Source organism: Gekko japonicus, unplaced genomic scaffold (assembly GCF_001447785.1).
Source record: "Gekko japonicus isolate JY-2015 unplaced genomic scaffold, Gekko_japonicus_V1.1 scaffold572, whole genome shotgun sequence".
Taxonomy (NCBI): Eukaryota; Metazoa; Chordata; class Lepidosauria; order Squamata; family Gekkonidae; genus Gekko; species Gekko japonicus.
Genome location: NW_015167553.1, coordinates 783510 through 809993, shown reverse-complemented (window position 1 = coordinate 809993; position 26484 = coordinate 783510). Strand labels below are relative to the sequence as shown.

At 41.7% G+C, this 26484-nt stretch overlaps 1 protein-coding gene across 1 annotated transcript in view; it reads right to left on the bottom strand.

Annotated features, from left to right (window-relative positions):
• CPNE8 (copine VIII) overlaps positions 1-26484 on the bottom strand; it is a 149320-nt gene that overhangs the window by 54722 nt on the left and 68114 nt on the right. The window contains exons 5-8 of the mRNA XM_015413714.1: positions 14744-14783; positions 5396-5472; positions 4905-4968; positions 2648-2751 (exon numbers count right to left, since the gene is read on the bottom strand). Of these exons, the coding sequence (XP_015269200.1) occupies positions 2648-2751; positions 4905-4968; positions 5396-5472; positions 14744-14783 (285 nt within the window). The remainder of the gene's footprint in view (positions 1-2647; positions 2752-4904; positions 4969-5395; positions 5473-14743; positions 14784-26484) is intronic.

Here is a 26484-nt window from a genome sequence, read left to right as displayed (position 1 = left end):
GCCTCACTGGAGAAACCATACAGGGAATATATTGGCAAATGGTATGTTTTCTCCAAAAGGGGTCAACATAGGGATGAAGTTAAAACCCCTTATTATGCATATCATCACCCCAGTTGACAGTAGGGGATCATGGGATCGTTATTAATTCAGAAAAAAATGTACTGCACTAGAGATCCATTCATGGATTTCCCAGCATCTCATCTAGGTTAAACTCTATAAATACTAATTTTAAAAAAGGGAGGCAAGGAGAGTCAGGAAGTTGCAGTTCCATTCACCTAATTTCTGTCCTGCATAAACTGAAGGTGAAGAAAAAACAGAACTGGGAATGGCTTCTTGCCTTATGAATTTTCTACAATTCTTTGAGACTCAGCAAAAATGGGGTTAGCAAATATTTTCCTTAGAATTATGAAAAGCTTTTAATTATGTCCAGGGTAAACCAAGCAGTACAGAAATAAGAAGATGGGCCTTCATGGATTAGTAACTGGTTACAGAAAACAGGTACAAAATACAGTTTTCATAGAGGAAAACCATTAGGGAGTCAATACCACAAGGATCTGCATCAGCACTGGTAGTATTCAACATGAAATATTCAATTTGAAGTCAACCCTGAGCAGAATTATATAAAAGTTTTCAGATGACACAAAATTATTCACAATGATGAGAATCTATACATGGTGAAGAGCTACAAACAGTGCCTTGCCAAATGCAATGAGTGGACAACAAACTGGCAAAAGAGGTTCAGTATAAGTAAAAGTAATGTTACATACATCCGGGGGGGGGGGGGAATCTGAGACCTGTATTAACTGACAAGATCTAAATTACCTTCAGATCTCCAGGAAATAAAATTTAGAAGCCTCAGTAGATAGACAGCTTAATGAAAAATATCACTTTAGTGGGAGGTAGCAGTTGAAAAGATAGCATTTATGTTTGTGGTGTAGGTGTGTGTATGTTCCTTTAAGAGAACTGTTGTTATGGGAAGAGGTTATATAAGCTGGATGTAGGAAGAGGGTGTGAATGCAGCTGTAGGAATGTGTTTGAACTGCTATTTGGCTGAGATGTCAATTTGGATTTGACTTGGAGGCATTATTGAGCAGACATAACAATGTTAAGAACTGGAAATAAAATAACCAGATGTGCATTGGGAAGCCTAAAAACAGGGCTATTTTTGGGCAGGAACACACAGGAACGGAGTTCCGTTTGGCTTCAGAGTTGGCCACGCCCACTACAGCCAAAACCTCTGCGTGCGTGGTGACAGAGGGAAGGCCTGGAGAGTGATCCCACCCAGTGACTCCGAGATGGGCGGGCCAGGGGGCCCCCTGGAAGGATCAGGGAGGTATTTAAATGCCTCCCTGTGCTTTCCCTGGCCTGTCCAAGGGCCAGCTTGCCCGGGCTCCCCACAGTTGCAGGGCGTCCAGGCAAGCCAAGAGAAGTCATGGGGGTGTGGCCTAATATGCCAATGAGCTGCACTGTCAGGGGTGTGGCCTATTATGCTAAAAATATTCTGGCTACTCTTTCTCCGAAGGGATACAATGGAACTTGAAAAGGAGCAGAACAGGATAACAAAAATGATTGAGAAGTTGGTGCACCCATTCTATTAGGAAAGGCTAAACTACATGGGACAACTGACTCACACTGGCAAAGCATATGGGATACAGAAAAGGTGGTATGGTTACACAGCACATGATTATCTTACAGAATGTATTGCGATAGTATTTGGTGATGGCTACTGTTTAGATCCTCAAAGAACAGGCCTATTAACAGCTATTAGCTAGGACAATTAAATGACCTATCCATGTTCAGAAGCAGTACACGTCTGAATAACATTTGTTGGGGACAGGAAACAACAACAGAGGAGGGTCTTCATGTCTTGCTTGAGAGGCTTCCCAGAAGCTTTTGGATAACCAATGTTAGAAAAGCATTGGACTAGAGGGAGACCGGTCTCTGATTCTGCAGATATACTGTCTTCTTATGAGCACCCGGGAGTACCAACCAATGTTCCTTAAAACAGCTGGCTGCAGAGGAGGCACTAAGTGTGTTTTCCTCAGCAATTCATCTACAACCAACCCTAGTATGCCAAAGAGGTATTAATTATGGTTGATGTTTATGTTAACGAATATAAAAGGTATAGTGGAAGATAAAAAGGGGAATGCATGGAATCCATGGAAAGCAGTTCCAGAAGCTGCTGTCATTGCACAGAGGTAAAATATCTGTAAATCTTGATTGGCCAAGGCAGTACCTCTTCCTTTCCTGGTCAAACTCAGATGTGGTTGAGAGAGGAGGTTGACAGCACTAGTACCCCCTCTTAACCCTGGCTGGACTGCTCTGGTGTTAGAGCCCTCCAACAATCCTCCTCCTTAGCAATTACAGGAATTCCTCTTTTAAGAGCCCTCCCTCCACTGTCCAATTATCCCAGATCCAATCCCCTGCTAGCCCATCTGCACCACTCCACCCCTTCCCCTCCCCACTTCCATCAGTCACAAGGGAGAAAGGACGGCAGGGCCTCAACCACCTCCCTGTTCGCAGGCTGGGTTTGCCCACCCCTTTCAGCAGCACCTCTCCTCCAGCTGTGTTGGGCTGATCCTGGAGGCTGCCCCGGACATCAACTTATCACCAAAAATCGACATGTCTAAAATAAAGAAGTATCTACCTGCCATCTTCATTGCTGCGAAAAAATACCAGGAAGGGATCTGATTTCCCGAAGAAGTCTTTCTTGTCTAATTTATTGGCACAAAACTGCATCAGTACAGCATCCTAATAAGAGAAGCATGCAATGCACAGATTACTACATATAATATAAAGCGTATGTCATAGAAATGGTATCAAATTCTCAAGTTTATGTTTGTTCTATAAAAGCTCATACCTTGAATAAATCTTTGTTGGTCTTAAAGGTGCCACTGAACTCTACATTTGTTCTACTGCTTCAGACCAACATGGCTGACTACCCGGATCTATCTTCAAAAGAAAAAGATACTACTAATGGCTCTTTCTGTTTCCCTAGCTAGGCAGGGGAATATTATCATGACTTGTGTAACGTGTCATTTTCACTCTGCGTATCAATATTTTAATCTGTTGTTGAAGGCAACATATTTTAATCTATCATTACTGTAGACTTCTTGAACCATATAGTAAATAAAACTCGAAATACAGATTAAGGCAGAGATTTCTTTTGCAGCTACAGCTCCATTGACTTCACATTAGAGTTCATATTCATAAACTAAAGGTTACATTAAATTTGAGCATGAAAAGTAGGAAATAATATGAAGAGTAGAAAAACAATCTGAACTCTCTGCTTTCAAAAACCACTATTCCCTCTAACAATGGGCTAGTCTCATGCCAGTTAGTAAACTGGCAAAACAGAGCAGCCCAGAAAGAGAGGTACCCTTTTTCTGTATACCTGGGGGATTCTCTCTCCATATCTTTTTTTCATAAAGAGGAACCCCCTCTGCAAATGGGGGCTGAGTATGCATGTTGCTGGCTGGCATTGAGTCCTAGCAGCATGAGAGAAGAATTACAGTTCAAGCCCTCAGTATGCCAGGAGGTCATTATGCTGAAGAAAAATGAACAGCCTGCAACTTATTTCCCTTCAGCATGCAGCTAAGTGCCAAATTACCAGAGACACTGGGCCCTGAACAGGGCCAATGAATGCTAAATGAACAGCCACACAATGGGACAAAAATCACACTCAAGAAAATAATGTGGGAGGGGCAGAGGCCATCTTCCGATGGTATCATGGTCCTATAGCACTTGGATAAGCAAGTTCCTTACAGCTGCCATTGTTCCATACAGCTGCTCTGTAGTTCAGCCCCAATATGGGAGAATGACAGCTGGCATCCTCCAACCCTATTCCTTTAAATTTAAAGGACTAGGGGGCAGTCTAAATTGGTTAACTGTAATCTGAAGGAAAACCACTTTCTGAAAACCAACCTAATCCTTTCTCAAAGGCAGCAGACTTGGGCAGTTTAAAGGGGTGTAGAAGAGTATGAACTTTGGAGACTGGAAATCCCCAATTCCAATATTCCCTAATACTCCCAAACAGCACAGAAATATAGTTAGTTCTCTCTCCCTATGTTGTACTGGAGGGTAGAAGGCCTGCTGTCCTAGCTTCAAATCTGAGCATCATAACTTCAGAGAATGAGGTACGATTTCCCCATTTTTTTCCTTACTGGGCCCTCAACTTACATTATTTTCACCTTTTTACTCAGACTGCCATTATGAAAGATATTGTTCGTGCTGCCTACCATATATATTGAACAATATCGGCATGATCCATTAGCACTACAGAGGCATTTCCAATGGAGGATTTCCATTGGCTCAAGGAGCCCTGTTTTTACCTTTTGGCTGCAAGGTGATTTGAGTTTGTACCAATGAGTTTGTAGCAATGTATCTAGTAGAACAGATTTCTGCTTTGCGATTAAATTGCTCAGAAGAAATTGTACACGCTGTGTACATACTGTGGATACAATCAGTTACACTGGCCTAAAGCTATTTATATTTGTTTATTGTAATGAAGGCAAACAGTCATTATTCCAGATTTATGGATGGAAAGCAGAGGATGTGTGTGCCAGATGGCTATGACGATCTAGAAAGTTTATGAATGAACAACAAAATTCAGTTAGGTCTCAACCTACTTCACAAAAATATGACTACCATTTAATGACCTTATTTTCTCCATCACTATCTAAGGTTACAATGAAAACTATGACTTTGTATTGGCTTTATATAGCTGCAATTCTTTAAAAAGAAAACACAGAACAGTTTCATAGTTATTCCTTTCACCACAAATGCCCTGCCATCAGCTTTTCAAATTAAGTACTGTTCCGTACGCTCTGTGCAAATGATCTCTATACCAACTAGGAGTTAAATAGTATATTTTAATAAAATGAACCCCAAAATGGGAAGTTTACCCTGCAACAGTTCAGTTCCTCTGCTGTTAGTATTATTGTGCCACATTTCTTCCCAGGAATTCCTCTGGAACGAAACAGTATTGATACACAACTCAGTATGGGATTACACAACAAAGCTTTTTTTAATCATTATTAACTAACCAATCATCACAAGTCAAGCATTGCAATGGGTCAACAACTGCCATTTTGGAATATGGCTGATTAAGAAACAAAATTATTTTTTTACATCTCTATTTGTAGACTTTACCATATACTTCATGGCATGTGCATATAATATAAATAATTACACATTTTATACAAATCTATCACAATCAAATTCGGAAAAGGTATCACCGGATAAGAACATTGTCATCCTTCAGTGGGTGTCCAGAATTCTCATTTGTCAAACACCAAAGCGTGTAAGGAGCTGTGTATCTCAAAGGAAAGGCTGGCAGCCATTTGTTAAGGTTAAAGAAATTCTGCGTTAACTTGTTTTTTAAAAATATACTTACACAATTGGCTTTTCTAATCTGCTTCCCTGTGATCCAACAATCTCTCCAAGGGTACAGAACACTTGTCCTAAGAAATCCTGCAAACCAATAACATGTAAAATCATAGAGCTTCAATAAGTTCTCTCTGGTCAAGATTTTTCCAATCTACCCAAATGGAATACAGATTTAGGAAGGAGAATATAATTTGTTGAATAAAGCCCGGTGCAGATGTGAAGTTGCACATCTCATAGCAATGGGATCCCTTCCCATCTCTTTCTGCTCTGGAATGTTTGTCCTCCTTATTGTTCTGTGTGGTACTAACCATGGTTTGCAAACCTACTGCAACTTGGAGTTTCAAAATCTAATTACAGCATAACATTTGTTAGTATTAACCATGGTTAACATAATGCTAAACTGTAGTTAAGGCAGACAAAAGAAGGGAAGACATAATTCTTAGAAAAGAACAGGGACAGAAAAAATGTATGCATGAGCATGAGCAAGTATTTTAATAAAAAAGACAGATGTTCTTTTGCATCTTGCAAATGTTTTAGGTAAATGACCACATTCTGTGCTCTCCAGAAATTAATATTCCTTCCTCACCGTACAATCAACGCCCAGGCCAAACCGCTGGACCTAGAGACACCAAATCCGGGGAGAGTGTTCCCACCGTGGTGTAGGTGCTTGCTAAGAAGGGATTTTTAGAAATTTGATCCCCTAAGTGGGTCAAAAGGGGGGAAATGTGCTCCTCCCATTGATTCCTATGCGGCTGTCAGGCAGCTCTCTCCCTGCACCCCCCACTCTCTGATTGGTCAGCTGCAGATCCAGAGTTCTGAGGTTAAAAAAAGTCAACAGTTACAGGGGACTGCAGACAGCTAATGACAGTTGAGGAAATCGGGAGTAGCCAACAAGCACCTCTGAGGTTCAGTAATGCTGCTGGCCCAGCCTCTCTGATGGCTTCCAACACACTCCCCCCACCTCCTACACCTAACAGGCGGTTGTCTGTCAAGTGCAGCCCCACCTCCATGGTGGCTTCTAATACTCCTCCCCCCTCCACCTCCTACACTGGACAGGCAGCTGCCTGTCAGGTGTAGGAGAGGAGGTGGGATGGCTTCCAACACAGTCTCCCCACCTCCTACACGTAACAGGCAGTTGTCTGTCGGGTGCAGCCCCACCTCCACAGTGGCTTCTAATGCTCCTCCCCCCTCCATCTCCTACACTGGACAGGCAGCTGCCTATCAGGTGTAGGAGAGGAGGTGGGATGGCTTCCGACACACTCCCCCCACCTCCTACACGTAACAGGCAGTTGTCTGTCGGGTGCAGCCCCACCTCCACAGTGGCTTCTAATGCTCCTCCCCCCTCCATCTCCTACACTTCCTCCCCCCTCCCCATCCTACGACAGGCAGCTGCCTGTCAGGTGTAGGAGAGGAGGTGGGATGCTTACAGCCGCTGGAGAAGTTTACTCAGCAGGATTGCCTTAGCACTGCTGCTGGCTCAGCCTCCCCGATGCCTTTAAATACAATCCCCCCAACACCAGACAGGCCGGTATGAATGTTTATGGGGAGATAGTAAAGGACATTTCTAGGTGCCATTTCGATGCGTGCCTCCCTCATGAACCTGAAGAAATGTCCACCACATCACCACTCCCTCACACCAACTCCCCCTCACACCTCTCACTGCCCCCAAGATAGCTCCTGGCAAATATCGAGCCAGATACACCAACCTTACAAGGAGAAGGCAACTTAGGAATGCGGCAAAGACATTTGCACATAGCACTCCTGCAGTGCACTGAGCTGCACAGGCCAAGTACCAGCAAAATCACCCTGAGGTGCTCAGAACAACACAGTCTCTATATGAGCAAAACAATCCAGGAACACAAGTAGAGAGGCCATCACTTTCATGGAAGTTAGCAGGAGTGGACTTAACAGACGACTGCTTCTTAAATGGACAGTTCTATGTGGACTGCTCCAGAATAAGCTCATCAAGCAGCCTGGTCATCCTAGCACCTGAGGGCAGAACCACCAATGTGGTCTAGAGAGAGGTCCTTCAGTAGAGAGAGAAAAAAGTACCTATGTATCACTTCCTTTCTTACACTACAATCTTCTCTGTTAGAATTCCTACAATAAATGTCACATTTCCAATTTCACATCATCAGTATTATAACTGGATTTACGGAACTTAAATACCGTAGCAAAGCACGGGTAGCAGGCTAGTATAAAATAAAAACAGTCATAAAAAGCTATCAAATGCCCACTGAAATACAGACCTGTGCAATGTGGTACAACCTTTTTACCAATATAAAAATCAGAAGACATACATACTTTAAAATAATAGTTATGTTAAAGCTCTACTAATACAATAAGATAATGAAATAAGCTCTTACACTGTGTTATGCATGCCATCTCTAACCACTAATATTTTTACCCTCCATTTAACCATGAGAATAGACAAATGAGGGGAAGGACGTTGTATGAACTATATTTCTGCCTTTGCTGCATTCCTAAAATGTCAGGAAACCGAGAAGTGGGCAATGATTTAATTACACTCATGTCTGACTCCAGTTTGGCCAAAGGATGGTCTTCAGCCGGCCTGTTTATCTGGGCATAAGTGACAGCTAATTCACTGGCATAAGCAGTAGGAGAGGGTAACACAATAATTTTGAATTCATGTCAGGTGAAATATTTAAGATAGTATATGACACTGATAGTCTGACTGGTGTAAATCTCCTGCGCTCTCCTCAGGGTGTATACTGCACAGTTGAATTACAAAAATCATCTAAAATCATCTTTAAACATCAGCATTCATACAAGGCCTCTAATATGTATTTAATATGGCCCTTCATTTTACATATAGCCATTTGTTCTTCTGTACAAATATAAATATATATCCTGTTAAAGAGGAATGACACAGAAAGGAACAAAGTTTGTTTTAACTGTATCTAATGGCTTTCAGTTGGCAGATTAATTTGTTGCTGCTGCTGACAAAGGAGGCTTAATATCCTGGTGAAAGAGTAAGAAACGCATTCAGTGACAGCCCCCATCAACAAATTAAAGGAAGGGATCCCATTGCTGCACTTCACAGCAACATATTTGCTGGAGGTATTTCTAGAATTTATGGTGCACTTGTATCACCATTTGCCAAATTTGTTGTTTTATCTGAAGATATTTCTGGGAATGGCCTGAAGATAATAGTACCACATAGCATCTGTTTGCATTCATCCCGGGACAGGTGTATAGTGGACTGCCTTTCACATTTTCTTTTCTTTTTTATATGTGCATTGTGTGTGTGTGCATGTGAGAGTGTGTGCACCTGGAAGTCATGGTGACCTCTGGTGAGTGACCACTACTGGGGGCCTAGAGGGTATCCAGAGAGGTAGCTGCATAAAGCCTGCCCCCGCCTCCCGCCTCTGGTATTTCAAGGAGGTCTCCCAATCCAAGTACCTGCCAGAGTCGACCCTGCTTAGCTTGCCTGGGCTATCCAGGTCAGGGCTGCCTTTCACATTTTCTGAACAAGTGTCTTAGGAGTGAAACCAAAATCTGAAGAGACAATTCAAAACTCTGGCACTGACATGTCCTAAAGCTTGAAACAACTCAGTATCAACTGACATTTTGAGACAATCGTGTTTGTTTAGTTGAGTCCTGCTTGTGGGAAATGGGCAGGATAGAAGTTGAATAAATAACAACAACATTATAATCTACTTTTAAGTCTCTTGGCAATATCTCCAGTGCCCATTTAGAAAATTATAAGATTGACATTTAAATATTCTTAAATAAACACACTGGAAGACACTGAAAAAAGATTAAAACCAAAATAAACACAAGATACTACCAAGTTTTATATTACCGGCATATTAATTGAAGCCAAATATGTTGCCAAATTTGGGTTTGATAATAAATTCAGTTTTACACAGATGAGAAACCCAACAAATATTTTTATGAGAACAAAGGGAAAAAATGAATAATTTGTGCTACTATCAAACTATTCTGATCCTTTATCCTATTCCACCATATACATGCTTTGTTTTCATTAACAGAGATAAAAACCTTACCTTTGAAAACTATTTTCTCATGCTTTTAACTAAGTTCATTTTATATCGCAGTTCTCAAAGTGAGTAGCACCCCCCCGGGGGCCAGTGCAATTATCTAAGAGGGAGCTAAGAGGCAGGGTATTAGGCCCCTTCAACTGTGTTGTTCACTTATTTACAACTGACCAGGGCAGAGCCTAGATGGTAGCCAATGGCACTCCACGTTTCTGCCCATGCATAATGCTGAAATCTGGGGGGAACTATCATAATTTTTGGTAAATATACCACCAAAGATTTAGTCAGATCATTATACTGTGTGTTTGAGAATCTGTCATCACCACATGAGTTTTTCTCTCTTTGTCATTTTTTCAAGTTTTTGGTAGTAAGTCCTTAAAATAATAGTATTGTCTGTGATATTTATTTTCCTATGTTTCAGTTACTGAACCTGTTGATTATAAAGTGTGCTTTTTAGCTATATAAGTTATTTTTGTTGCAGCCCACCCAATATTAATATTTCTAGGATATATATGTAACCCTGTGGGTTTGGCCCTCTACTGGAGTAAGGGGGAAAGGTATTTTGTCCCTGAAAGGAAGCCAAAGGAAAGTTCTGAGGGAAAAGAGAGGATTCTGAGGAGGAAAAAAAAGAAGACAGGAGCCATCTGGGTCCAAGGAAAGAAGGAGGAGGAGGAGGAAGAGGAGGAGATTGGATTTATACCCCACCCTTCACTTGGAGTCTCAGAGCAGCTTACAAGCTCCTTTCCCTTCCCCTCCCCATAACAGACACCCTGTGAGGTAGGTGGGGCTGAGAGAGCTCTGAAGGAAATTGCTCTTTTCAAGAGCAGCTCTGAAAGAACTATGGCTTGCCCAGGGTCATCCAGCAGGTGCAAGTGGAGGAGTGAGGAATCAGACCCGGTTCTCCCAGATTAGAGTCCACGCACTTAACCACTACACCAAACTGATGTAGTGGTTAACACAGTGACCTGAGAAAGAGCCTCAAGAGAGTTGCAGTCTCCAGAGATCTACCATAACAGAAAAAGCTTGAAGAGCAGCAGCAGCAGCAGCACCACCACCACCACCACCGAGAGCCATGAAATGGCTGAAAATGTGGCAGATACATTGTGCTGCATACTGAGGACAACATAATTTGCATTACAGCTGGATGAGTCAATTTTGCTGGGCAATTAATCTTTGCTTCTCACTTATGTGCGCTTCATAAAAGATGACAGTTTGGCTCAAGAGTTGTTATTTGCAAGGCAACTAAGAACTGATACTAAAGGGGAATCAATATTTCAAGTTGTTGTGCAGTTTTTCAAAGACAAGGAAATTCTGCTTACTAACATACTTGCTTGTCCAACTGATGGAGCACCATCAATGACTGTTCGCTACCGTGGGTGTGTGGCTTACTTGAAAACAAAAACAGTGCCAAATGTCTTTACCATTCACTGTGTCATTCATCACCAACATCTGGTTGCAAAAATGACCTGCACAAGTCATCACAGTAAATAAAATTAGAGCCCATGACAGCAATGAATAAAATTAAAGCCCATGACCTCAATAATCGACTATTTCGGGAACTCTGTGTTAAGAATAATGAAGATCTTGAACATTATTTATTTATTTATTTAACATTTTAAAATCAATATCTCAAAACATTTTAAAATCAATATCTCAATTTATACTAATATACTACTTTCAATGGCACCAGTAACTCATCTGCTCCTGGAGGCTCCCTATATGTGTACTAGTAGATGTAACTAAAGCTGATGAGAGATGAGCAGATGAAATCAACGCAAGATAGAAACAATGCTGATGGAACAGAGCAACAAAACTGCACCACCTCAACTAAAGGCTTGGAGTAACATCTGTTTTACAGGCCCTGCAGAATTGCATTAAGTCCCACAGGGCCCGGATCATACTCGGGAGACTGTTCCACCAGGCCAGTACCAGAGCTGAAAAAGTTCTGGCTCTAGTTGAGGCCAGGCATACACCCTGATCACCAGTAGATATTAATCTACAGAGCATAATGCTGTTTGGGGGACGTACTAGGAGAGATGGTCCTGAAGGTATGTTGGTCCCAGGGCTTTAAAGGTTAAAACCAACAGCTTGAACCTTTGCTGCAACTGTGTTCTAAAGTTCTAAAGGCAACTGTGTGAGATGCTTCTATGACCTTTTTGACACTGTTGTGGAGTAAAAGACACAAATGCTTTGCTTAGTGATGAACTCAAAGATCAGTGCTTATTTATCAGAACTATTTGCAAAGTTCAATGAAATGAATTTGCAGTTGCAAGGAAATGATGTCAATCCTATTAAGGCCAAATCTGTTGTTTCTACATTTATTTCAAAGTTAACTCTATTCAAATGCAGTATAAGCCTCTGCAAAGCTGTACCAGTTTCCAAGCCTGGATAAGCTAGAGGTGGGATACAAGATGATCATTTGCATTTTTTGTGACCATTTGGATATGCTCCATGATTTGAGGATTTTCTTTTTATGGAAATTCCAGATTGGGTGATAAATATTTTCAGATACTGAGGAAGTTTGGGTAGTGGATGAAGAACTAAATGAGCTACAAACTGACACTGAGCTGAAGCCAATGTTTAAGAAATCTTAGCAAGACTTCTGGTCACAGAAAGAATAATCCAGCATAATGGACAGTGGTTAAGAAGCTCCATGTAGCATTTCAAATATCATATTTGGTGGGATGTGGTTTAGTGTGGTCATCCAAGCTCTCCAAGCAAAGAAATTGACTCCAAATGTTGGGACACAGGTATCACTTCATCAAACCCATCCATCACATTAAGAATTTACTGAACAGTGGATCCTAAATAGAGAGGCAAGATGGCGCCGCGTCCGGTCGAGTTTCGGACTGGCTCCGAGCCGACCGGCTCCCCTTCGTCCTTTTTGGAGCCCACCGTTTGAGCGGACGAGCTCGGCTTCCCTTCTTGGAGGGAGGGGAAGTTGCAGGGGGCTCGGCTGGCCCCTCCCGATGACAGCGAATCACGGGAGGTGAAGCCAGCTTGCCCCGAAGCAAGGACGAAGATCGGGAAGAGCACGGTTTTCCGTGTCTTAAAGCAGCGACCTGCCTTTTTAAAGTAGTTTATGTTAAGACAAAGGTACCTCATATAAACAATACTCTACGACGCACTCCATGCAAGAAGTGAAGACTTGGAGCTGAAAATCCCCCCCCCCTCTAGATATCCTCAACTATATGGACACAGCGGCTGCGGAAAGAGAGAGGAAGGACTCAAGTTCTGAAACGGGGGTAAGATTAGTGAAACGGGGGTAAGATTACACAGAAACCTGATCTTTAAAAAAAACAAAACCAGCTAACCTAATTAAGTACTGCCGATAACTATGAAAAAGAACTTTGTGGGCTTTGAGGTCAGCTACTTAAAAAGTTTTATGGATTATTTGTAAACTTGTTAAAGTGTAGCGAGAAAATGGCGGCGGCGGCAAAATTGGATGATAAGAAGGAACCAGAGATAGTATGGCAATTAGAAGGTGCTACTGTGGAACAGTTTAAATCTTTTTTGAAACATGCGATGACAACAGCCTTGAAAAATATAATTGGAGATCGACAGGATAGCCAAGAGGAGATGGAAAACAATGAGGAAACTGAACGATTCTCTTTTGTGTTGAAACAATATGAAATAGACCGGGAGAGGGAGTCAGCAAGTAACCAATCATTATATACGAAAGAGGCACAACAGAAAGCTGAACTTTACCCAAGAAAGCAGTCAATAACAGGGACTGACCTAAGATATGAAACGCAACCAAAAAAAAGACATGCCCCAAAAAGACAAACTAAGACAAAGAAGGAACTAAGAGGACTTGGAAAGAACTGTAAAAGTAATACAAGATCCAAAAATCTTGCATGGAAGAGAAGCCAGAACCCAGAATTAAAGATACATGAAGGCAAAAATTTTAGGTACTCAAAAGAAGCTGAGAAGGAGCAACAGAAAAAGGGATATTTTAATAAATGCCAGATGAAAAAAAAGGAGAAACTTAAAAGATTTAAAAAGAAATGTATGTGTCACAAAAGAATGATGATATATTGTTGGGAAAGGAACTGGCAGAATCTGGGTCTAAAATTACTGGAATTTAAAAACTTCCGGCACTTAATGGAACTTAGAAGAGCAGAAGAAGTGTTAGAGAAAGGGAGGGGAATTAGGAGGCAAGAGCTATATATCTTTTTGTTGTAATGAATTATGGTAACAAGAGAAAGATAAAAGGATTTGACTAAGAATAATGTAATAATGGGCAACATTTGAGTTAATTGGGAGTGCAGACTAAATCCGGTGAATGCTGAAATATTATCAAGGGCAATTGAGTATATGGGATAGAGCATACTGCTGAAATTAGGAAGCAGAAGAATTCAAAAGATAATTTGAAGAAAAGTAAAATCCCAATGAATAAGAGGGAAGGAGAAAAACTGCTCTTTGTGGTGTTGTAGTAAGTTAGGGAATTTGGTAGGGTAGACCTATAAATAAATAAAAACTTTAGTTTTGGGCTTTGTAACATAAGAATATTATATAGTCGTTGAAGTAAAATGGCCAAACTTTTTGATTTTTGGTTGTTAATTACTAGTTGACAGGTTGAAAAGAGAGGGTATTGGGCATGAGTTTATGGAAACAAGGGGGCAGTGGCCTGAAGAAGTTTGGGAACCATTGATTTAATGGAAGCATCAGCATTTGGTTATGACTCCCATAAATGCAATCCAAACAGAAAGTTTTCTTCCTCAACCAAACCAGAAATAACCTGCATGAAATGAAATTAAGCGAAGTCCAAAAGTATGCATTCACTATGCGAGGTGCCAGAAATGACCAGTCCATTCCTGTGGTGCTGCAAAGAGTTGTTGCTACTGTATATTATGTGAAGCATGCAATAGCAAGTTTGTGGCCTAGTCTCTAATATTTGCAGAGAGGACCATCACCATGCCTTCTAATATTTTTTTCTCTTCTGTTCCCTTTGCAGTTTATGAACATGCCAATATCAGTGGAATGGGTTTATTGCAATGCGTTATCCCATCACTGTGCTACATTGGTTGGTGCGTGTCACAACATTATCACTTGTTTGTCCTCTATGAGGGTGATTTGAGTTGGTAGTCATGTAGCACTATCGGAATTGATGCAATGTCTTGCAGCCACAGCTTGCAAGAGATGTGTGACACAGCAGCCCTTGGTCCTGAACCTCTTGTAAGGATAACAATATAATGAGGTTATACAAATTTGCTTGATAGTAAAATCAATAAGCGATAACACGCTTCCATATACCATCATGGATTTTACCAATATACAATATACATACTTTAAAGTTTTACACATTTTCAATGTAATAAATCAGCACTTACATGCTTTGACAGGTTGGGACTCTTTGAATCAACATCATACCTATAATGAAAAGGAATACATCTTAATGTATTTGCATGTACAAAATAAATATACAAAAGCCAAAAGTTTTTTTCCCTCGTAAAGCTAGCCTAATCCAGGGGTCATTTCGTAGAAAAAGAATTGCATGAGCTCATTAGCATAACTTATTAGTATAACTTATTTGCATATGCCACACACCCTGACATCACCGGAAGTGTGTCAGAAGGCAACACCCACCGCTCAGGCTCCACTGGACTGTTTTGGATTGCTAGCTATTTGGGGGGGGGGGACACGTGCAGATCTGCCCTCACAGAGGAGGGAGAGCTTGTACCTGAATAAAACTTGGTCTTAAAGGTGCCACTGGACTGTTTTGGACTGCTAGCTATGGGGGGCGCGCGCGCAGATCTGCCCTCACAGAGGAGGGAGAGCTTGTACCTGAAGGTGGGCCGGGGGGGGGGGCTCTGCAACTTACCTGGCTGCTTCTTGCTCCTTGTGGCCCAACTGAGGGCTGCTGGGAGCAAGGGGTGGGGCTTGTTGCATGTGCTCGCCCCCTGGGCTCCTTACTGCCGGAGCTCCGCTCCTGTGCACTCCTGCAGGAAATGACCCCTGGTCTAATCAATCAGAGAGTAGGCTGGGCATAGGCCTCAGTGCTATGCATCTAAATCTCAGCCAGCACCTGAAATCAACTAGCAGATAGCTCTCTCTCAGCTACAGCCCCCCAATATTCTGAGTTGGGAAAAAGAACACCTTGGCTGAGAGGACAATAAAACTAATAATGATCAACACTGCCCATCCCAAAAGCAAGGCAGATATAATAGGCTAGAAAATTTCCTGAGGCTGGAGTTAACCCATAATCCTTATCAGAATTAAAGTGCAGTTGACAGGCAGAGCAGCACATGTGAATTCTCACAATTAAATTGTTAAAACTGATATTTTTTTTTCTTTGCATAATGTTTTTACCATTCTGGACAATACAGTCAAGTCTATGTATTTGTATTTCACAACAAAAATGCATTCACGATACCAAAAAGTTTCTCAATATTTTTCAGATTTTATATATATATTTAGATACAGTATAAAGGGAGTATTCCAGAAATGAATCTAAATCTTTGCTTTAAAATGCAGTATTACAAACACAGCAATATGCCACAAACATAATCAAGGGTTAGAGTGAAAGTAACAGGAAAACTCTGTGTAGAATACAGAAACCTCTAACAGAAACCAAAATAGTTCGACAAACAGAGGTTGTTTGAATTACTATCTAAATAGTGGGGCTGAAATGCCCATCAGTATGACAACTCGTTTAATTCTACAACACTGAATAGCTCCCATTAACATCTACAGAAGGAAATTAACAGGGCTCTGGCAGGCAAAACCATTAATGCTGAGACAGAAAATTCGTCTTCCTTCCTGACAAGACTAACTCTTGGGTGGGGGGGAAGGTCCCTCCTTACACAAAAATCCCCCAGCTCTGCATTACTCATCCCTTTCTGTAAAGTCATGGAACACAGCAGAGTTTGAGTTCAGCTCCTGATAATAATGACTCAGGGGAAAGGGGCAAAACTTGTCCCACCTAAAAGCTTTCCTAATAATTTCTCCATTATAATCAGTGGGTGCTACTTAGTTCAATGCGAGAGGAGAGAATGGACAAGAGCTGCGACAAGGACCTGAAAAGTGGAAAGGAGAGGAGGAGAGCTCTGTTTCCCACTGCCTATTGTCCTCCTGCCTACCTAATCATCATCAGTGGATTTGTGGGGAGTGCTTTCTCCGTGCAACAAAGAACAGCAGACTGCATCACAAAAAAACATACAAAAAGTGACATTTATGAACACTAGTTGGGCTTTCATTACCTTAACTTTCAATCGCTATTGATCAAGTTGCTATCTCATTATGCTTGTATGTGTACCTCCAGTTTAATTGAGGTTCTGCCACATTCTTTCTTAGACCATTCAATTAGAACATGCAATTACTATAGATTGCTAGAATTTGGGACAAGTTGGTTTCCAGCTCCCTATTCCTTCCTTATTTGTGACTTATTCATTAATCTAACCAAAAACACTGATGATAGTTAAAAGATAATTGAGGATGAAATTCAACGGGCGGTGAAAGAAACCTTTGAAAGACTCTATGAGAAGGAGCAGAGCAGTCAGCTGGAAACTGTAAATAAGAAGGAAGACCTGCAGAGACACCAGATTCAAATCAAAGAACAGGACTTCAATCAAGATGATTCAGCCCACGGAATGACTCCAGCCAAAGAGGAAGCAAAAAGCTACGTAGGACAAATCAACAGACCTATGAAAACCATGATGAACCTTCTAATTTTGGAACTGGCAAGCGTGAATGTGCAAGAAATTCCACTTAGTGAACTGATCTTTCTACCCAAAGAGGAAACAAGAAGTTTCACAGGACCAATTAATAGACTTATTAAAAGCCTGAAAATTTTCCCAATGGAATATAGATGGGAAGAAGTAAAAATTAATATTTCCATATATAAAGAGAAAAGGCACAGAATTATGACTGTAATGAAAAAAAGACTACAGAAAAAGAAAATAAAAGAATCACGCATTATAATTAGAGTGACACAGAGTATTTTGGTTGATGTGTAACTGACTAAAACGAGATATAGCTGAAATTGAATTTTAAAATCATAGTAAGAAGATGAATGTTAATATAATGTTAATATAAACATAAAACAAATTGTCAAAATGAGCTAAAAATGGAAATATGTTATAAATTTGGACATGAATGTTAACATCTATATTAAGAAGTTATGTTATATTAAGATACATTAAAGAGGTTGGCTGTAACATTAGGAATGTTCATAAAAGATATAGATTGCAATGAAGATTCCAATATGAAGCCAGAATTTTTTTTGTTTTGCATTTACATATTGCTCTTTTTAGAGTGATAGTATTAATATAAAGTACCCATTTGATTTTTAAATATGACCTGAGAGAACAGGAAATATGATATAACTAGAACATGAATTTTGTTATGTAAAAACATGTATTCTACAACTATAACAACCCAAGAAAGACTAAAATTAGGTTTGGATCTTGGTTAAGAGTTTAATATGAAGTCAGAATGGAAAATGGTATATTTCCTGTGTTTATTTCTATTTACACTTTGTTTTCCCTCCTTAAGGAAAATAAGCATGAAGGAAAATAGACTGTTTAGATTTTTTTAATACAGTAGAAATGTCAGTAAACTATTTAGACATATGTTAGTTTAAAGGAAATGAATAGCGTTTAATATATAGGGTTGCTAAGATGATAGTTTTTAATGTGGTAAAGTATCAGTAAAGTCTGTTATGTATGATAAATTTGAACAGGTATGAAAACAATGTAATACTCTCCATCTTTTTATAATCTTCTTTCTGAAAACTAATAAAATGTTATAATAACAAAAACACTGAGGATAGTTTAAAAGCTCTGACCCCCAAAATAAGATTTGGACCACCATAAATCATACACCCCCCACATTCAGGGGACTCTGCCCTTCAACAGGACATATGCTATTTCCAGGTCCAAAATCAGTTCTTATGCCAGCTGCTCCAAAGTGGGGTGCCCTCAGGACAAATGAACATGCAGGAAGTGGGGCCAAGCTGCACCCCAAACCAATTTTTGGACCACCCTAAATCACATATCCCCACACTCTGGAAACTATCCCCTGAAGAGGATAAATAATGATGACCGGTCCAAACACTGGTTGTAGCACCACAAGCTTCCATTTGGAGTTCTACAAAGAAGTCTGTTATTACAAAGAAGATTTGAATAAGGAACTGGAATGGCTGCATGCCCTCTGCACCCCAAAGTAGGTTTAAACTGCCAAACATCATACACCTCCATGTTCAGGGTACTCTGTCCTTTGAGAAGAGATATGCTATATCCTGGACCAAAGCCCAGTTCTTGTGCCTGCTGCTTCAAAGTGGGATGCTCCCAGGACAATCACACAGGCAGACACTGGTGACAAGTTGCACTCCAAAACAACAATTCGACCACCCCATATCACACATCCCCACACTCTGGAGACTACCCCCCACAAGAAGACATACAGTGGTGTCTGGTCTAAACACAGGTTCTCGCACCCCGAGCTTGTATTTGCAGTGCCACAAACAAGCCTGTATTGCAAACAAGATTTGAAGAAGGAACTGGAACAACTGCATGCTCTCTGCACCCCAAAATAAGGTTTGGAGCACCACACATCATACACTCCCATGTTCAATGGACTCTGCCCTTTCAGAGGACATATACTGTTTCCTGGTCCAAAGTCCAGGTCTTGTGTCAGCTGCTCCTAAAGGGGGGCACCCCCAAGAGAATCACAGAGACAGACACTGGGGCCAAGATGCACCTCAAAACAATCTTTGGAGCACCCCAAATCACACATCCTGACACTCCAGAGGACATACAGTTGTGCCCAAATCACACATCCTCACACTCCAGAGGACATACAGTGCCTGCAAGAGGACATACAGTGCTGTTGTCAGAGTCCCAGTCAAGTCACTCTCCACACACACTTTCTTGGTTGAAAGTTTTATTAGAAGATATGAGATGTTTAGGGAATTACTTCTTTTGTCAGAACTGAGGTGGGAAGGCGGGAAAGGTGCATATAGTTACAATCACACATTCCATTCATAAATGTCAGCAATCTACCCGGACCATAGGAATTAGGGTGGTCCTCCAGCTAATCAAAGATATTTCTCCAAGGACATCTTCCAGTCTGAAACGATGTCTCGTTGGGGCTCCATAGAAAAGTTACAACAGCAAACCGTCTACGCCTACAGATGCACTCTCATTCCCCTCCCCCTAGGAATGATGTGGCAGACGAGGGTAGGTGATAAGACTGCTAAAATACACTCTAAGGGGGGAAAGGGTAAGCTAGGTTAAAGCAGGGGAAAATGCATCAGAGAATCTTGAATGGCAATACTACAGTTACATATGATCAATCAACCCGAGCCTGACAGCTGCCCAGTTAAGACAAACAATAAACATTTTTAAATGTATCAAGACAAACAATAAACACTTTTTAAAACAGATCTGGAGCAGGAAACCAGCCAGAGAAGCAGTGGGGCCTTTGGATGACAGAGGAAGAAAAGGATTACTAAAGGAAGCTGGGGAGATGGCAGAGAAGCTCAATTACTTTTTGCTTATGTTCACTGTGAAAAATGTGGGGCACATACCCATGCCACAGAACCTATTTTCAGGAAGGGAGTCTGAAGAACTGAACCAAACTGAGGTGACCAGAGATGAAATTCTAGACCTACTGGGAAAATTAAAAACCAGTAAGTCTCCAGGGCCTGATGGCATACACCTGAGTATGCCTGTATAGATTTATGGTGCAGCCACATTTGGAATACTGTGTACTGTTCTGCTCCCCGTATCTCAAAAAGGACATTGCAGAACTGGAAAAAGTGCAGAGGAGGGCAACCAAGATGATTAAGGGGTTGCAGCACCTTCCCTATGAGGAAAGGCTGAAGAGTCTAGGACTTTTCAGTTTAGAAAAGAGTCAACTAAGGGGGGGGGACACGATAGAAGATAATAAAATTAAGCACTGGGTGGAGACAGTTGACAAAGAGACCTTTTTCTCCCTCTCCCAAAATACTAGAACTCGAGGGCATCCAATAAAACTGATGGGCACTAGATTCAGGACAGACAAAAGGAAATACTACTTTATACAGAAACTGATTAAAATGTGGAATTTGCTACCAGAGGATATAGTGCTGGCTACCAGAATTAACAGCTTTAAAGGGGGATTAGACAGATTTATAGATACGTCCAGGGCTTTTTTTGTAGAAAAAGCCCAGCAGGAACTCATTAGCATAATAGGCCACACCCAACCACAGAAACACATTAGCATATTAAGCCACACCCCTGACATCACAGCTCATTAGCATATTAGACCACACCCCCATGTTACCACACTCACCTTTTATTTCTTATTCTGTTTACTCTGTTGTCAAAACCCTGGCCTTTTTTTTGTAGCAGGAACTTCTTTGCATGTTAGACCACACACCCCTAATGTAGCCAATCCTAATGAGTTTCTGTTGTTAGGTGTGGCCTATTAATTATGCTAATGAGTTCCTGCTGGGCGTGGCCAACTCAGGAGCCAGCCGGAACTCCGTTCCTGTGCGTTCCTGCCCAAAAATAGCCCTGGATAAGTCTATCATTAGCTACTGAGGGGAACCTCCACATTCAGAGGCATTAGGCCTCTGAATTCCAGAGCCAGGAGGCAACATCAGGGTTAGTTCTTGGCCTCTATGCCCTGCTGTTGGCCATCTAGAGGAACTGGTTGGCCACTATGTGAGACAGGATGCTGGACTAGATGGACCATTGGTCTGATTCAGCAGGGCTCTTCTTATGTTCTTATTACCAAACAGTGATTCTGGCACCATGAGCTTCTATTTGGAGTGCCACAAACAAGCCCGTATTGCAAAGAAGATTTGAATAAGGAACTGGAACAGCGACATGCCCTCTGCTACCCAAACTAAAGTTTGGACCACCACATATCATGCACCTCTACATTCAGGGAACTCTTCCTTCCACGGGAATCTATGCTGCTTTCTGATCCAAAGTCCATTTCTTATGCTAATTGCTCTAATGTTGGGATTCCCAGAACAAATGCACATGCTGACACTGGCACATAGGTCATTCAACTGCTGACCAAGAAGCGGCACTCCTCAGAGATGTTTCGGGGGGGTTATAAACTGAGATTGCTGAACTGAAGTTCATTCCCATGTTCAGAACAATGAATTTACCAGGGCTGAATGAATTCTTATCTCACTACAGATACTAATAAAGTTTTATAAGGTATAAGCTTTCATGTGCAAGCACACTTCTTCAGACTCAAACTTTGTTCTGCTGCTTCAGACTAACATGGCTATCCACCTAAATCAACATATACTCATGTTCTCCACCCAAGCATTTCTCCTCTGTTCTAACTAAAAAGTACTGGGTTCGATACATCAGGACGCGGACCATGACACTGGAGAAGACGCTTTTATTAGTACTTAACACATTGAACAGAAACTAAGGGCCGGATGGCCAACTTTATACAATTGTAGAGGGACACCCCTAGGTCCTATTGGTGGGTTTAAACTTCCCGCCAATGTCCCTATTGGCTCCTTACTTGTAGTTCAGGAGCCTAGTCCCTATTGTCTTCTGGATTGAAGCTCTAGCTGCCTCTGGCTGGCGTCAGGCAGTATCAGAAGACATAACATTAACCAAGTTCATTACAATGTGCATTCCTCCTTTGCCTCTTGACCCTTTCTCTGCAACACCCTTCCCACCTTCTGACTGGGATATAATGACTCATAGATTTCCATTTCAACTTGTATCTAACCAGGTGAGCTTTGATTCTGGAAAGCTCAGACCCCCAAAAGATTGTTGGGTCTTCTATAAGGTGCTGCTGGGGAGAGTCTAGATCAAAAAGGTGTAGCCATTTTAGTCTGTCTGTGGCAGTAAAAAAGAGCAAGAGTCCAGTAGCACCTACAGACTATCAAAACTAGTGGCAGAGTATGAGCTTTCATGAGTCACTGCTCACTTCTTCAGATATCTGAAGGAGTGAGCAGCGACTTACAAAAGCTCATACCCTGCCACAATTCTGGGGAGAGTCTCTGTGTGTAAAATGCACAGTGACTGGGGTGTTAACCCCATGTGACTTGTGCAAGTGTCCATGGGATGCTTTGGACCTCAAAAAACTTAGCAAATATGACATGGTGGCTGTTGGTACTGATTACATTTTCAAAGGTATGCCAGGAGCATAGTAAATGTGCTTCTTCACCAGGGCCAGATTTAGATGAAGAGAGGCCCTAGGCTACTCCACTTGTGAAGCCCCTCCCAATCCCCCACCCTCATGACTAAAAGAAAATGGAAGAGTGTTATAAAAAAAATTGAATGAAGCCAAGGATGACGACGGGTATTTAAAATTCTGCAATTCATAATTTCTCCTCTAAAGGACATAAGATGTTATTGTTAAATACCATAGTGATTGAAAAAATTCATAGATGTTAAAATTAACTCTGAAAAACTTTTGCAATAACTGAACTTTGTAAACCTTTTGTGGAATAAGCATTAATTTTTAGGAAAATGAAGTTGTGATGTTATTCTTAAAAAAAACAACCTTGAGTTTACAAATTATACTGCCTGGGAAGTGTAAATAATATGATCTTGATTACCTGACAGTGTGGCACTTTTAGAATCTACTTTATGTTGTCATTAAACAGTCAGTTTTAAATTAAACATTAAGAAGTAAACTACAACCATCAAATACAGTAAGACTAAAATGTTTTTTCTAGCCTTCTTCATAGCAAAATCATCCAAAACTTCATCAAAAAAAATTTAAGTTTGTCACTTTCAATGTACAGAATGCTCAGTGCGGACAACCTTTCTTGAGACATTGTGGCCCTTAATTAATTTTTTATTCTTTTGAGTCTTGAAAAACTCCTCTCTCCCGAGCAGTTAGTGACCATAAAGCTAAGAAATAGCTGCAAGATTGCTTCCACATTAGGAAAGGCCATCTGAATTTTTTCCTTGTATATAATTTGATAAAGGTCTGTATGAGACAGAGAGGGCTCTTCTGTAAGCCTATGGCTTAGTCTCACATACAGGTGAAAGTGCAAAAGTTAAATAAGTTTCAGATCAATATCTTCTGGGTATGCTTCCATCAACAGTTCAACACCTTGCTGAATTTCTTGCTTAGATGCTGTCAGATTAGCAAGAATGGAAAACAATTGTGCAAACTCACTGTACACAGTACTTCTTTTTAAATTGGCTTCAAGTGCATCTGTTTACTTCATCATAAAGTCAAAAGGAAAAAAACACAAGACACCATCCATCCTTTCTCTCTACCCCGACAACATAACACATTTACAACTACTAAAAAACCAATAATGTCTTCTCCAGATTCAAATTTGTTGGCATAACTTGGAACACAGGACATTTTGTTTGCTTCCACAGATTGGGAAACAATGGCCACTGGCATCTATAAGATAGACTGAAGGAACTAAAGAGATCAGGACATGGTAACATAGAAGACATAGAACAGGGGTGTTAAACATGCAGCCCGGGGGCTATTCCTGAGACTGGAAGGTAGATAATGTTACCTCCCTCTTTTTAAAAAGGATCCACAGGAGATCCAGGAAATTACACGCCAGTCAGTTTCGCGTCTATTCTGTTATTAAGGAGAGAATTAGTAAGCACAATGATGAACAAAAACTATTGAGGCAGACTCAGCATGGGTTCTGTAAGGGAACATCTTGTCTCACTAACTTGTTAGTGTTCTTTGAGGGGATGAACAAACATGTGGACAAAGTGGGACCCAATAGATGTTATTTACCTTGACTTCCAGAAAGCTTTTGATAAGGTTCCTCATCAAAGGTTCCTAAGTAAGCTCAATAGTCAGGGGATAAAAGGACAAGTCCTCTTGTGGATCAAAAACTGGCTAATTAATAGGAAACAGAGAGTAAGTATAAATGGGCAATTTTCACAGCAGGGCTCAGTACTGGGTCCGATGCTTTTTAATTTGTTCATTAATGATTTGGAGTTGGGAGTAAGCAGTGAAGTGGCTAAATTTGTGGATGACATGGAATTGTTCAGGGTAGTGAAAACTAGGGAGGATTGTGAGACACTCCAAAGGGATCTGTTGAGGATGGGCAAGTGGGTGTCAATGTGGCAAATGGGGTTCAGTGTGGCCAAGTGCAAAGCAATGCACATTGGGGCCAAAAGTCCTAACTATAAATACACGTCGATGGGGTCTGAACTGGCAGAGACTGACCAAGAGAGGGACTTTGGAGTCATAGAAGATAACTCACTGAAAATGTCGAGAAGGTGTGTGACTGCAGTAAAAAAGGCCAGTGCTATACTGGGGATTATTAGGAATGGAATGGAAAACAAATTAGCCAGTATCACAATGCCCCTGTATAAATCAATGGTGCAAACTCATTTGGAATACTGTGTGCAATTGCGGTCAGGGTGCTATCGAATCCATTTCCCATGTTCTTCTAAATTGTCCATTTTATACTAAGATTCAAGGAAGATTTCTGGATACCCTTCTTTTTACATGGTGTGGTCTTCCTGAGAGTATCAAGGTCCAGTTGCTACTCTCTGGGCAATACAAGAACTCATGGGCACTCAATGAAACTGCTGAGCAGTCAAGTTAGAATGGATAAAAGGAAGTATTTCTTCACCCAAAAAGAGATTAACGCATGAAATTCACTGCCACATGAGGTGGTGGCGGCAGCTACAAGCGTGGACGGCTTCAAGAGGAACTTGGATAAACATATGGAGCAGAGGTCCATCAGTGGCTATTAGCCACAATGTATACATAGAACCTCTCGGTCCGGGACAAGAGATGCTCTGTATTCTTGGTGGTTGGGAGAGGGCAACAGTGGGAGGGCTTCTAGTGTTCTGGCCCCATTACTGGACCTTCTGATGGCACCTGGTATTTTTGCCCACTGTGTGACACAGTGTTGGACTGGATTGGCCTGATCCAACATTGGCTTCTCTTATTTTCTTATATGTACCCCACTGAGGTCCCTGTCCTCCCAGGCTTGATCCCCAAATCTCCAGGAGTTTCCCAACCTGGATCTGGCAACACTAGCCCCCCCCCATCCTTTGTCAGTGGCCAGGGTGGACCTGGCCACTGACAACCCTACATGGCAACCCTGCATGATTAGGCCAGCGGTGTTCAGGGGGCATGTAAAAATGTTCTTTTCACCCTTAAACACAAGCAGAGAGGGCCTGACTAAACACAGCCTGAATTTTGTGGGGCTGGGAGGGGGAGGTAGCCGGATGCTGGATGGTGGGGGTGGCCGAGCAGTGGGAAAGCATGGACTTCCCCCCTCCCCAGGGGACCAATGGCAAGCGTCGATGTGGCCTCGGGAGGGCGGTTGTGGGGGGAATAGGCTGGCCACTCACATCCCGCCCCTCATCCTTTCCCCAAGCATGGAACAACTTGCCCACCCATCCCACCCTATGTGTACCTGTCAGAAGGGAATAACGTCTAGTGGGGTTTCAAGGTGGAGGGAAAGGGGGCGTTGATATCGTATAATATGATGTTGTTACCAAAGAGCTATGTAATCTATGCCATATTTTTTGTCACAACTTTTGGTGGTAACAGCATGGGGCCAGATCCATTTATGGAAATTGGACTGTGTGCCATTTTCTGGATATGGGGGCCCCTCTCAAGGGGCCTTGGTGTGAGGGCTGAGGGGAGCAAGCCTACTCATGGACTACCAGCAATCGCCCTAATGACCAGATGGCAGGGGAGATCATGAAGGGGCAGTCGTCCATGTGAGCTCCAGCAACCTGCTGTCCCACGGTTCAACACCCATGCTGGTTGGCTGGCATGGGGCCAGCTGATGCACGGGGTCCAGTGGACCCATGCTGTGCCAATGCTTCTCACAGCTGTAGCCAATAAAGTTGTGGCCAGTTTACTCCACATATTTTTTGAACCTGTTGTGTGCATGGTTCTTCCATAGGGGATTGTATCCAACCGCTGGAACCTCCTCCTCCCCCATAAGATCTGGAGACCGCAAAGGTTTAGACTTGGTTACCCCTCGATAGTCTCCTCACTAGCCCATTGCTCCTTGGGGCTTTCAAGGCTCACTTCCAAGAGAAGTCCCTGCACTCCCAAGGTGTGCAGCACATGGATATGTCCCAGCCTGAGTAGCTTTGGCATACCTTGGTGACAAGAACAGAAAAGCTATTGTTACCATAGGAGCCAC